Source organism: Anabrus simplex, chromosome 11 (assembly GCF_040414725.1).
Source record: "Anabrus simplex isolate iqAnaSimp1 chromosome 11, ASM4041472v1, whole genome shotgun sequence".
Taxonomy (NCBI): Eukaryota; Metazoa; Arthropoda; class Insecta; order Orthoptera; family Tettigoniidae; genus Anabrus; species Anabrus simplex.
Window position 1 is genome coordinate 36617547 of NC_090275.1, and position 14339 is coordinate 36631885.

The 14339-nt window shown below is 39.5% G+C and overlaps 1 protein-coding gene across 2 annotated transcripts in view; it reads left to right on the plus strand.

Moving 5' to 3' along the window:
* The first annotated feature begins 318 nt into the window (after window positions 1-318).
* Window positions 319-14339, plus strand: part of LOC136883548 (DNA repair protein XRCC1) — a 59794-nt gene continuing 45773 nt past the window's right edge. Inside the window, exons 1-3 of one of the 2 annotated variants that reach the window (XM_067155922.2) lie at window positions 319-900; window positions 987-1178; window positions 9301-9619. In XM_067155922.2, the coding sequence (XP_067012023.2) occupies window positions 850-900; window positions 987-1178; window positions 9301-9619 (562 nt within the window). In that variant the 5' untranslated portion in view covers window positions 319-849. Of the gene's footprint in view, window positions 901-986; window positions 1179-2685; window positions 2794-9300; window positions 9620-14339 lie in introns of those variants that run through there. The other variant, XM_067155923.2, reaches the window with a different exon arrangement.

Sequence of the window (14339 nt, forward strand, 5' to 3'; positions counted from 1 at the left end):
TTGATTGATTAATCGATCCTACTTCACGAATAAATTTCTCTTCCCGCTCGAAAAAATCTTTGATGTTTGCGACTACCAGTCACACCACGCTTGCTTTGTTCTAAGGGGCTTCCTGCGATTTCATAGAAATCACGGTTCAAACAAGCGCATACATAAGTAAAACAACACGGAATTTAAAATAAATGCGTCGTGTCTTGCTCTGATTCAGATTCAAATAATGCGCCACGTATCTTACCTCTGCCTATCGACAGTTCGGTACTTCTCAGGTTCTCAGGAAGTCCGCTGACGACCGCTATCTCGATGGATCGAGTCGGCGCCCCGGCCTCGACGGTGTTCTGCACATTATTGTTTGTGATTCCGTTAGGACACATTCTCTTTGGGACAGCTGGAATATCTTTCATGTTTATGAATAGTTATCTTTGATTTTCGCTTGGAATAAGCGGAATAAGTAGTGCCTGATATGGTGGTGTTTCTTAACCTCAATCAATCCGTCACTTGCACCAGTTTTGTATAATCTCTAGTAGTTGACGTAATTTTAATAAATGTATGTGTGTATATAAATGTGTTTTCGATGGAGGTTTCGAAGCTGTGATGTTTTGATTCTCTGTCAATTACAAGCAAGGCGCTCTCTCCTCCGAGTGTTTCTACAGTAGTAGATTACTTGTATTAAAGCGTAAAAAGGTTCAGATGAATTGAAAAGAGCGATCTGTATCATTCGCCCCGATACGTGCTAATTGAATTGTAGATATGTAGCACTATAAGTTGGACTGATTTTGATGCTGAGGTGTTCCTTGACTGTAGTTTACACAGCCTGAAAAAGCGGGAAAGCTTGTTATTGATATCTCAAAAATGCCTACTTTGAAGCTCGAACGAGTTGTCAGCTGTAACAGTGAAGATCCCGTAAGTTCAGTGCATTAGTTCAGTCTAATTTGTTATTTTCTTTGTTGTTCTATGTGTTTAATACCGGTACCCTTTATTTCTTGAAGAATTTCCCAGCAAATAATCTTCTTGAAAGTGAATCTTACAAGAAATGGAAATGCAAATCTGCTGGTGAAGAACAAGCTGTCGTTATCCTGCAATTGGAGAAACCGTCTTACATTACTGGAATTGACATTGGAAATGAAGGTTCAGCTTTTGTTGAAGTTTTGGTTGGACGTCAGTCTTCGGACGAGTTTAAGGTAATGCTAATTCTTTATTAAGATTTTTCATATTGTAGCGGATTTAGTCAGGCCTCATTTGTAGAGTTCATAGTTCTGTTGATACTGACATATCTTCCGAAAATTATCTTCAGTGACAGACTACATTTTAATCAAAATTCATCTCTGTTTTGAATGAAGATAGTAACTTGACCTACTGGTATTCAGGTATAGCACTACAGCCATTCTGATATAAAGTTCAGTAATAAAATGGTGATTATCAATTTTGGGATAGTCATATCACATGTTGCAGTTCTTTTTCTTACCTGCATACCATAGTACCAGACACACTCAGCAGATCCAACTCATGGTATCATCCTTTACACAAGTGCAGCATTTTAACACTTGCCTCCCTCCCATCTATTGCTGGTATATCCCCCATCTTGGTTTCATTTAAATTGAAGACCATTAACTGCAGGAAAATAAAGTAACCATGTCCAGAATAAAAAAAAGGAAGAAAAAGAAAAGTCTAATGTGTGTTTGCAACTTTTCGAAATTGTTTGGAGCAATGAGGCTATCATTAAGTTAAATGGTTCATCAATCGACACAATTGCACCTAGTGGTCGGCTGAAAATCCACATGTGACTGTTTAACACCATGTGAACGTTACTGTGTGGTGTGAGATAGCCGCATTGGGGATTCTAAGATTTAAAAAAAAAAATCGAACTGTCACGCGGGATGTTCACCAAAACTTGCTGCAGAATCCGTCGGTCCATCCATTGCAAAGATGTTCGGTGACAAGGAGTATTACTTTCAGCAAGATGGAATATCACCTCACTACCGTCACAATGTCAGGGCCTATCTCGATGCCACACTTTTGAACAGATGGGTTGGGGTGAATTCCCTGAGCGCTCTCCCGATCTCATGCCAGTTGAGTTTTTCTTATGGGGATACCTCAAAGATAATGCTTACATTGCAGAATCCATAACATTGCAGCTCTAAATGCAATGGTACGTAACGTTAAAAACTCCATTGGTCCACCTTATCAGCTGTCTGGAAAATTATGGTCATCAGTTTGAACATTTTAAAACATGCAAGGAGCATTAGCCATGTTTTATTTATTTTATGGACATGATTATTTCAGTTTTGTGCATTTAATGGTCTTAAATTTAAATGAAACCATTAACCTTGTATCTGTATTAATAAATGCTGAATTTATTGTCATTCCGAGTACTTATTTTTGGGACACCCTCCTATACATTAGTGGCTAGACTGTAGATAAAGCGTATCAAACACATCCTACTAAATGGCAAGCAAAATCAGTTACCACAGAGTTAGTAGCCATCAAATCTCTAAGTGTGTAGTGGGTTGGAGGAAGTGCACACTGGTACTGGTGATTTGTAGTTTGTTTCACGCTACACTCACATTCAACAGATGCTGTTGAAAACTGGGGTAGCTTTGGATCTAGAGATACCTGGGTAAAGCCTGTTGCTAAATCTAGTTTTCTCTTTTCATGTGCTTCTCTGATGACATCATAGCAGGAGTACAACGATTATATGATGAAACCAAGAGTTGTGTACAGGTCCAGGATAGTTTGAAGTGAAGAGTGGAGTTTACCAAGGAAGTTGTCTTTCACCACTCCTCTTCACAATAATGGGTGAATTTTTAAAAGTGGTTGAAATAAAGGATCCAGCAACTAACACCCTGGTTTTTCCTGATGATGTAATGGTATAGGGCGAGACGAAAGTGGAAGTACAAGCTAGACTAAATCTTTAGCACCAAGCTCGATAGCTGCAGTCGCTTAAGTGTGGCCAGTATCCAGTAATCGGGAGATAGTAGGTTTGAACCCCACTGTCGGCAGCCCTGAAGATGGTTTTCCGTGGTTTCCCATTTTCACACCAGGCAAATGCTGGGGCTGTACCTTATTTAAGGCCACGGCCGCTTCCTTCCAATTCCTAGGCCTTTACTCTCCCATCGTCGCCATAAGACTCATCTGTGTCGGTGCGACGTAAAAGCAAATAATAACAAATCTTTAGCATGAAGCTTTTACAGCCATAGGTCTAAAAATCAGCAGCCGACCAAGTTCGATAGCTGCAGTCGCTTAAGTGTGGCCAGTATCCAGTACTCGGGCGATAGTGGGTTCGAACCCCACTGTCGGCATCCTTGAAGATGTATTTCCGTGGTTCCCCATTTTCGCACCAGGCAAATTCTGGGGGCTGTACCTTATTTAAGGCCACAGCTGCTTCCTTCCCACTCCTAGCTCTTTCTTGTTCCCTCATCGCCATAAGACCTATCTGTGTTGTTGCAACATATAGCAACTTGTTAAAAAAAAAAATCAGCAAAACCAAGACAGTTGCCTTTCTGATGAGTAGAAACTCTCCAATTGATTATCTAAGAATTGGAAATGAGAAAATAGATATTGTAGACAACTTCCAGTAATTAGGTAGTGTTCTGTCCTTAGACAATACCATACATCAAGAGATAAGCAGTAGAATACAGAAAGCTTCCAAATTCTATCACACTCTACGTCAAATACTTTAGGATGAAACATTTCGGTTAGTTTTCAAGATCAGTTTGTACAAAATATATCTGGTACCTATATTGACATATGGTCTGGTAGCAGCAATACTTACTGGATCAACAAAGAATCGTCTTCGGGCAACAGAAATGAAGTTCCTCCATTCTTGTCTACAAAAAACAAAATTAGTTAAAATAAGGAATGTGGATATCTGACAGCAGCTTGGGTTGGAAAGAAGCTTCAGGAGACCCTAGAACTGAAGAAATTGCAATGGTATGGTCACATGAAAAGAATGGCTCCCAACAGGACTCCTCAAGCATACTTGGACCACAGTGTTCCTGGGAAGAGACCAAGAAGACAACCTCGTGATGATGAGTGTAGCAAGGAAGTTGTCTTTCATCACCCCTCTTCATTTTCAAGGACCTTGAAATTAGAGATGTAAACTGGCATCACATATATGAAAAACATCTGTGGAGGAGGCTCGTACACAAACGCACCCAGCTTGCTGCAGCAAAAATTAATTTTGATGATGATGATTTACTTCTCTCAATGCTACAGCATCACTGATTTTTTCAGTTCAGCCTGTTTAGTTTAATTGTATACAAAACTACTACATCCAGCTGCTTGTAGCCTGCCCTTTTCTTGTTTTCCTGGGGTCTCTCCTATATGCCTTTGCTGGCAGGATGTAGTGTTTACAGTGCACTATGTCTTCTGGTATGGATTAGAATACATTTGTTACTTTCATTGACCTGTCTCAGTCTCATCCTTGGCTTTGACAATATGAAAGTGACCGAGGTATGAGCGATGCTAGTAATGCCATTCCTTATGCAGCCAGTCCCTGTTATGGATGGTGTGAAAATATCGCTCACAGGGTCGGTTGGTGCATACATTTCAGTGGGCTATGCAGACTGATATGTAATAGCAACTTCTGGTGCAGTGAGGAAAGCATCTGGAAACTACCTCACTCCTCATTTCCCTAGTATGCCTCTTCAGTGACACCAAGGCTATCTATGACGGCTGTTGGTGGAGGATTAAACCAGCCTTCGGGCTGAATACGCAACATACACATACATGTTAATACACATCCGACTTCTTCTTCTTCATCATCACCACCACCTATTAAAGGCAATGCCTTGTTGCTGTAGCGAAATCTGACGATCTTCAGCTTGCCTCTTCATATTGCTATATGAACCACATGCCAGTTCACCGACGGAGTTCCTGATGTATGACATCCTTGGTCGTCCCCCGGGTCTCTTTCCAAGTACTTTGCCTTCAATAATGGTTTGGAGAAGAGTGTCATGTCTCAGTACGTGACCAAGGACCTTTGTTTTCCTCGTCTTTGTCGTATTTAATAAACATCAATTCTCCTGTATGTTCTTTAAAACAAGGGGATTTGTTTATTTTGTACATCCAACTTGTTTTTGTAATTCTTCTCCAAAACCACATTTCTGCAGCCTCAAATTTTGCTTCTTCCTTTCCCTAATGTCCAGGTTTTGCAACTATACAGTAGCACACTCCAAGCAAAGGTCTTGAGAGATGATTTTCTGGTCTCCAAACTTGATGCTTGTTTAGTAGTAAGTTTCTCTTATTTTGGAAGGCTTGTTTTGCTACCACTATTCTTTTCTTGCTTTCCGAAAAAGACCTGTTATAAGAGGTAATTACACTACCCAAATTGGAGAATTCTATGCTTTTTTTTTTATAGGTGTGTTATCTAATTTTTAAGATTTTTCTACCTGTAAGCTTCTTTTTGTCTACTATCATGAATTTTGTAGACAAAACTTCTTTATTGAAGATCTTCGGTCAGGCCGATGACTTAGATGTTAGGCCCTTTTAAACAACAAGCAAGCAAGCAAGGAGATCTTCGGATTCACGTGCATCTGCCTTACACTTCGTGCTATGGAGACCTCTTGGACGAATTGAAGAGGAGGAAAGAAGAAATATGGGAAGAATTCTACTCTACTGATGTGATGACAATGACAGAGTGGACAGATGGCAGTAACGAATTGAGACATTCAGTGACCCACTTTGGCTATTAATGGTTATGAATTTCATGTTTTTGGTCCGTATTGAACTGAGAATAATATATAAGTAATAATAATAACAACAACGTAAACGTTTCCACCTTTTCAATACTAAAATATATTCACAAAATTATAAATTACACGGTACTAGTTTCGACCCATCTAGGGGTCATCATCCTAGATATTGAAAGGCTTTCTGTTTTGCCTGGTAAGCTACATCATTAATGGTTATGAATTTCATGTTTTTGGTCCGTATTGAACTGAGAATAATATATAAGTAATAATAAGAACAACGTAAACGTTTCCACCTTTTCAATACTAAAATATATTCACAAAATTATAAATTACACGGTACTAGTTTCGACCCATCTAGGGGTCATCATCCTAGATATTGAAATTCATAACCATTAATGATGTAGCTTACCAGGCAAAACAGAAAGCCTTTCAATATCTAGGATGATGACCCCTAGATGGGTCGAAACTAGTACCGTGTAATTTATAATTTTGTGAATATATTTTAGTATTGAAAAGGTGGAAACGTTTACGTTGTTATTATTATTACTTATATACCACTTTGGCTATTCACGGATTTCATCATAAGTGCTGCCAACGTAAGACATATCATGCACCAGATCTGCAGTGTGTGTGCTCGTGGTGTGGCAAGCGATGTGATAGATATCATATCTCTCGTTGTCAAAAAAGAAATATGTCCTTGACTGAATTAAGTAATGAATAATTTGTTTGTATAGGCCTATACCTTGTAATTACTTTTGGCCATTCGCCACATTAAAAACTACAGGCCAGTAAGTTTGACATGCGTTGCATGTAAGCTTTGGGAAGGCATTCTTTCTGATTACATTAGACATTATCGCGAAATTAATAACGGGTTCGACAGAAGGCAATTCGGTTTTAGGAAAGGTTATTCCACTGAAGCTCGACTTGTAGGATTCCAGCAAGATATAGCAGATATTTTGGATTCTGGAGGTCAAATGGACTGTATCGTGATTGACCTGTATAAAGCATTTGATAGGGTGGATCATGAGAGACTACTGGCAAAAATGAGTGCAATTGGACTAGACAAAAGAGTGACTGAATGGGTTGCTATATTTCTAGAAAATAAATCTCAGAGAATTAGAGTAGGTGAAGCTTTATCTTACCCTGTAATAATTAAGAGGGGAATTCCTCAAGGCAGTATTATTGGACCTTTATGTTTTCTTATATATATATATATATAAATGATTTGAGTAAAGGAGTGGAGTCAGAGGTAAGACTTTTTGTAGATGATGTTATTCTCTATAGAGAAATAAATAAGTTACAAGATTGTGAGCAACTGCAAAATGAACTTGATAATGTTTTGAGATGGACAGTAGGCAATGGTATGATGATAAACGGGGTTAAAAGTCAGTTTGTGAGTTTCACAAATAGGAAAAGTCCTCTTAGTTTTAATTACTGCATTGATGGGGTCAAAGTTCATTTTGGGGATCGTTGTAAGTATCTAGGTGTTAATATAAGGAAAGATCTGCATTGGGGTAATCACATAAATGGGATTGTAAATAAAGGGTACAGATCTCTGCACAGGGTTATGAGGGTGTTTAGGGGTTGTAGTAAGGATGTAAAGGAGAGGGCTTATGAGTCTCTGGTAAGACTCCAACTAGAGTATGGCTCCAGTGTATGGGACCCTCACCAGGATTACTTGATTCAAGAACAGGAAAAATTCAAAGAAAAGCAGCTCAATTTGTTCTGGGCAATTTCCGACAAAAGAGTAGCGTTACGAAAATGTTGCAAAGTTTGGGCTGGGAAGAACTGGGAGAAAGGAGACGAGCTGCTCGACTAAGTGGTATGTTGCATGTTATAAATTTCATTTTTTGTCCGTATTGATCTACTTGATAGGTGGTATTTACCAAAATTATAAGAATTTGTATCATGAGTGGTATGTTCCGAACTGTCAGCGGAGAAATGGCGTGGAATGATATTAGTAGACGAATAAGTTTGAGTGGCGTCTTTAGAAGTAGGGAAGATCACAATATGAAGATAAGGTTGGAATACAAAAGGACAAATTGGGGAAAATATTCATTTATAGGAAGGGGAGTTAGGGATTGAAATAACTTACCAAGGGAGATGTTCAATTAATTTCCAATGTCATTGAAATCATTTAAGAAAACAACAACAGATAGGGAATCTGCCACCTGGGTGACTGCCCTAAATACAGATCAGTATTGATTGATTGATTGATTGATTGATTGATTGATTGATTGATTGATTGATTGATTAAACATTATACCTATGTAATTTTGTTTTCTTTATATTTATTTTTAGTTAAAATTTTCCAAGGATTTGTTGAATGTTCTTAGCATCTTACTCATATCATTTTCAGAATTAGCTAAGGTAGCAATATCATCTGCAAAGCAGATACTGTGAACCTGAATACCATTAAAATTCACCCCTTTAGTAGGCTTTTCATTTCTCTATCTGCATTTTCTATGAACAGGTTAAAAAGATATGGCGACTGTGGGCAGCCTTGTCGTACTCCTCTTCTAAATTTTGCTTCTCTTGTAGTACCATTAATATTAACTTCGCCCAGCTCCATGGCTAAATGGTTATCATGCTGGCCTTTGGTCACAGGGGTCCCGGGTTCGATTCCCGGTAGGGTCGGGAAATTTAACCATCATTGGTTAATTTCGCTGATACGGGGGCTGGGTGCATGTGTCGCTTTCATCATCATTTCATCCTCATCACGACGCACAGGTCGCCTATGGGCGTCAAATCAAAAGACCTGCACCTGGCGAGCCGAACATGTCCTTGGACACTCCCAGCACTAAAAGCTATAGGCCATTTCATTTTTTCAATATTAACTTCCGTGGTTTGAGCTTTATATATGGGCTCGAATCCCACTGTCGGCAGCCCTGAAGATAGTTTTCCGTGGTTTCCCATTTTCACACCAGGCGAAGGCTGTACCTTAATTAAGGCACCGGCACTTCCTTCCCACTCCTAGGCCTTTCCTATCCCATCGTCGCCATAAGACCTATCTGTGTCGGTGCGGCGTAAAGCGACTAACCAAAAAAAATAATAATATCTTCATATAGATTCAGAATAAGGTGCCTGTCTTTCCAGTCAAGTCCCATATTCCCCATTACTTGAAAAAGCAATTTCCACTCAACATTATCGAAGGCTTTTTCCAAATCAATAAATGTTACATAAGTTTTCCTGTTGACTTCTATCTTTTTTTCCCCCAAAATGCTAACATAGCGTCCCTAGTTCCTGGTTTCAAGGCAAGATTTTTATTATTTAAAAAGATCCTTTAATTTTGAAATGCATTCTTTGCTATAATTATCCTCCTTTTTAACCTTTCTCGTGTTTCAGTTATCATTAGTGATAATACTTCCAAGGTAACAGAACTCTGAAATATCCTCTAGGCCTAGTTTGTTTTTTCCAAGTCTATTACTGGTTTCTCCCTATGATTTACTTTGCTTAGTCTTTTCCATGTTCATTTCGAACTTTAATTTGCGTAAAGCTTTTTCCATAATTTGTAGCAGGTTGCTTGTGTCCTTTTCTGCAATTAATATATGATTTATATATATAATTTGTGTATTACAGAATGATATTCCTTACAAGCTATTATTTTTAGGTACTATTATTGGCCTCTTCCTTCATGACCCCAATAGAAGCAAAGAATGGCACCAATAAAAACCGGGTACGAATGTTCTCCAAGGACCACTTGTGTAAACCTGTAGTGGACGAGAAGTGGGACCGAGTGAAGGTAGTCTGCCGGCAGCCCTTCAACAGATATCAACAGTATGGACTGTGCTTCATCACTTTCCACTCATCTGAAGGGCATACGCTTGGGCGATTCGAGCTCAAAGATGAAGATGACACAGGTTCCTATAAGGCAGGGTTCCTGTTTGCAAGACGCAAGGATCAATCCCAGAATGAAGAGCCATTGAAGGGTATGACTCTTTTCCTTCTTTTCTTCATTTAATTTGTGCATAGCATATAGATAAGAAAACGCTGAGACTCCCATTTTAGACATATATCTTTAGTATGGGTAGTTGCTGTACCCTCCAACTGTTGCTGGCTGGAGTCTCTTTCTAAGCACTTGATGTGTTTGAAAAACAGAATTGTTGGTGTATTTAGTCTTATATCTTGGTGTAAGCCACCGTATGTGTTTAGACAGTACTACCTGCAACTGTCTGCCCGAGGGTCAAGCGGCCATTATCAAACTTGACAAAGGTGGAGCGACCATCAGCTACAGGCAGAGGAGTCCTCCGTTTGAAGGCCAGGTAAAGTCTTTGTGTAGGAAATGACACATGCGTAGGCAAATCAATAAGTATCTGCAATTTTGCTCCAATTATCTTTAGGTCGGTTTTGTGTGCTCACCAACCGCTAGATGACACTGTTGTCTACTTCTGTGGTAGGTTTCAGCATTATCAGATCAGTACAGCTTGCGCTGTTGTGATGTCAAGATGACCACACTACCATCTGTTTGCACCAAGGAAGAACAGCGTTCTGCTATCCGTTTTTTGTGGTCTGAGGGTGTACCGGGAGCAGAAGTTCATAGAAGATTTTCAGCACAATACGGAGACAATGCACCCATACTGACTTACCTGGCTGAGGCCTGAACAATGACAAGTTGGGAAGAGAGTAGAATTCAAACCAGAAAAATTTAATACCGTTGAAGTATGATGGGAAAGACGAGGAAAGGCTGATTGAGAAACGAAGATGTGACAAAGGAGGTCGGAATGGAAAACCTAAATTAGGGAATTGACAACAGTAAACTAAGATAGTTTGGACATGTTAAAAGGATGGAGGAGAAAAAAATACAAAAACAGATGATGCAGATGAAGTTTGTGGGAAAGAGCGAGAGAAAGACTTAGAATAAGATGAGTGGATTCATTGAAGAATGCCCTAACCTGGTAGGAGCTGGATAAGGGGGCAGAGGCCAACTATTACGGATTTCACCTCACGATTACGGAATTACGGTCAAAGGGGAAATGATTACGGAAAAGGTGACATTATCAGGAAAAAAATAATTTTCTACAGAAAAAAAGAAAGGAAGGAAAAAGGCTCGAAAGAATTGAACAGTTCTGAATCGTCCTCGTTTGTGAGTTGGCAACAATACTTACTCGATCGCGACTTCCTTTTGCTGCCCATAAGCATTGTAAAATTCATTGTGAATGAAAGAGCTCAGGTGTTACGTTTCTCTATCATAAATATTTCAGTGATGATGTATTTGCTACACAAAGTGTACCTGACAGTTGACAGAAAGATTGAGAAAGAAGTGAGGCCTACATTAAGCACATCTGCACTGGAATCGCTTATGGTTCAGAAGACAAAAATGTCATCACAGTGGGAAGGATGCTTCAAGACAAACTACACTCAAAAGCAGCTGCTGCATGAGAAACAAGCTACAAGGAATGTTTGATCACGGAACTGACAGGTTGTGTGCAAATGTTATTCTGTAATATGATATACCTTTGAATAGATTGCTAGAAGGAAGGGTAAAAGGGGTGTCATTATCGAGAAGGGAGGAGCATTCTTTGGACTTGACTCAGAATTTTTCTCGGGGGCGGAGGGTGATTACTGATAATCCACTTCAAAGGTTCGCTCCTCTGTGTAGGAGGGTGATTTTGGTGTTTAAAAGTTTGTATGTGATCAAGAGGCAGTGGTGAAGCAACAAAAATGTGTAAGTGAATATGTCATGCTGTTTTGTTCCTGTGTGTCAGTCTGGATACAAGAAGTCACCTACAACAGGTAGGCACATTTTTAGACTTCCTAAAGCCAAGGATGATTTATTTAAATGGGCTAAAGCCTTTCCAAGAAAATACATTGAACTAACAAATAAATGTTATGTACATGACAATCATTTCTCCAATGATTTTGTTGTTAAAGTGGACTTGTTTGTTATAAAAGGAAAGAAAGTGGAAATTTTGAGTGAAAGAGGGATGCAGCCTCAAACACTTTTCCAATGCAACAGAAAGCACATAAATCTCCTCCAAAGAAACATGTCAAAATTGTGTACCTAAATTTCAACAGTTAATTCACCTGTTACTTCCTATATTGTAAATGGTCATGTCGATGATGGCAAAGTTATTGCCAGTCTCAGATGCGAAGTGAAAAGTCTTAATATAAATTTAGTGAGAACACAGAATAATTAGCCTGCCTGTGGCCATGATCGTTCAGGTGTCAAGTCTATCCATGGTTCATCGGTTTGAGCCCCATTATTTTACCATCAACATTTCTGCTTTCATATATGACGTCATTCATTTCATCTCTCTTCTGATGAGGTTGACATCAGGAAGGGCATCCAATTGTAAAACTTGCTACAAAGATTCGTCTCACTTCATACCTAACCCCGTAGAGACATGGGACAAAGGTTGGGCATACATACAACCTGTGACAATAAAGTTTGGTGGATAGTCCTGTACTATCAACATATATGAACAATGCACGACAGTGACCTTACTGTTCTTTGAAATAGTCCCCTCCCATAATTATGCACTGCTGAGATCGGCGATACATGTCCTGGAAACTTTGCAAGAAGGCTTCCTTATGATGGTGTTCAAAAGCCTCGTCACGTTTCGTTGGATGTCAGGAATATCGTCAAATCGTGGGAATAGGCTCTGACCTTTTTCCAACGAAGGGATCCTGGAGAATGCCATTCCATGCTTTGATATAGATGTTGATTCCCATAGGGAATCTGAAATATTTGTCCCGAGTGACTAAATTTATAATACCAATATAAATGGTCCGTTATTGGACATAACGGACCATTTATATTAGTATTATTCCATGCTTTGCCATTTTGTTTCAGGGTCATACCTGAGACACCAGGTTTTGTCCTCAGTGACATTACAGTTCAAGAAATTTGGTGTCGCATCCACCGTTTTGACAAAATTCTGTGAAGCCTCTAAACGAACCTGCTTCTGATCGTCCATCAAGTGATGTGGCACAAGACGAGAACACATTTTCCTCTTCCGTAACTTCTGGATAACGATTTGTCGCACGGATTCAGGGTTAATCTGCAGTTCATCCGCTATTGTGCGCACAGTTAATCACCGATCTTTCGCGATTAATGTCCCCACCTTCTCATTGTTTTCGTCACTGACGGCAGTAGGCGGTCTTCCGCTACGAGGGTTTTCGGAAACACTTTCCCGGCCTCCTCGAAAACGGGCGAACCATTCGTACATACACTTCAAGGACTGTGCTTGATCTTCATAAACATGTACCAGTCTCGCATGCGTTTCTTTCGGTGTCTTGCCAAGCTTAAAACAAAAGTGTATATTGATCTTTTGGTCGTTCATGTTCCGTTCGCAGTTCAGAACCAACACACTGAACACACGCTGTTTCAAACAGGTCTTAACACGGCACACACACGATGCTCAACTGAACAACATTGGGAGTAGGTGGTCAAAACCTGCTGCTACTCAGGTGCAGCATTGTGTGTTGCCTGATCGACCGTTCTGACTTCATTCACTGAACTTTATTGTCACAGATTGTACATATCTTAGAAATGTCTGGACAGCATTGATGAGATTGTTTTAGGGTCATGTCATTTAGGATACTGTATTGATCATAAACTGGACCTTACTGGAAAATTCATCGATCATTTGCAAGGTTTGCAAAATCGTTGCATAATCTTTCCAAAGTTTCAGGTAACTGACAGCTATAAGTTACACGGTGAGTTTGTATTATATTATCGAATTTACTACAGTAATGAATCCTGGTGAAATTTACTCATTCACTTGCATTTAGATCCACATCAGAATGTTTCATTTCCTTGTTATATGAACCTATGACATAACCTGATGTTTATAATATCAATACAGTTGGTCCATTATTGACATTATAAATTTTCCAGCTAACTCATTCCTGGTTGCCAGCATTTCGCCCCAGTGTGCTAAGTTGGGCTCATCAGGTGGTAAATAGCACACCTACCAAGATGCATGGCTAGTGCATACCATGGAGGCCACTGTGTAGGCTACTGAGAGCCACCGGTAGTCCCAGTGCGCTATGAGAGACTGTCTTATTTTCAAAAATTGAAGCTAATGTTTCATAAATGACCTGATGGATGTCAGCTTTTTATATTCTCTACACTGGGAACTTTATATTTGGCTTATCTTGTCTAATCGGCAATATAGAAACTGATAAGTAACATTCAACCGCTGCTTTTATTGATACCGTCCGCCCTTAGCGCGAGCTGACGCTAGAGGCTTCTGACAGTTTGACCGTACAAACTCCGCAAACAGAATACAGCCAAAGCAACGACTCAGGATCATTATTTCAGGAATTTCCATGAAATAGGCTAGAATGTATATTTCTAAATCTCTGGAAGCCTGGTTCAGACTTTCTGGGTTTCTGAGCCCAAGTAGGCACTTTCAATCCTGTTTTAGTTCAGTGGTATTTGAAGGTGCTCAAATACTCCAGCTTGATGTTCAGTAATTTACTGGCACGTAAAGAACTTATACAGGAAAAAATCCGGCAATTCAGTTACCTCCAAAAACCAGAGACTTTGGTAGTGGGACATAAAACCAATGACGGTGTTGTAATTCTAAATCCCTGGACGTAACTGTAACTCTATTATTATTGAATTTCCAATGAAAATAGAAGGGAACCATATTGTGCAAAAGCATATTAGGCTTATAGTTAAAAAATTACATACAATTTGCA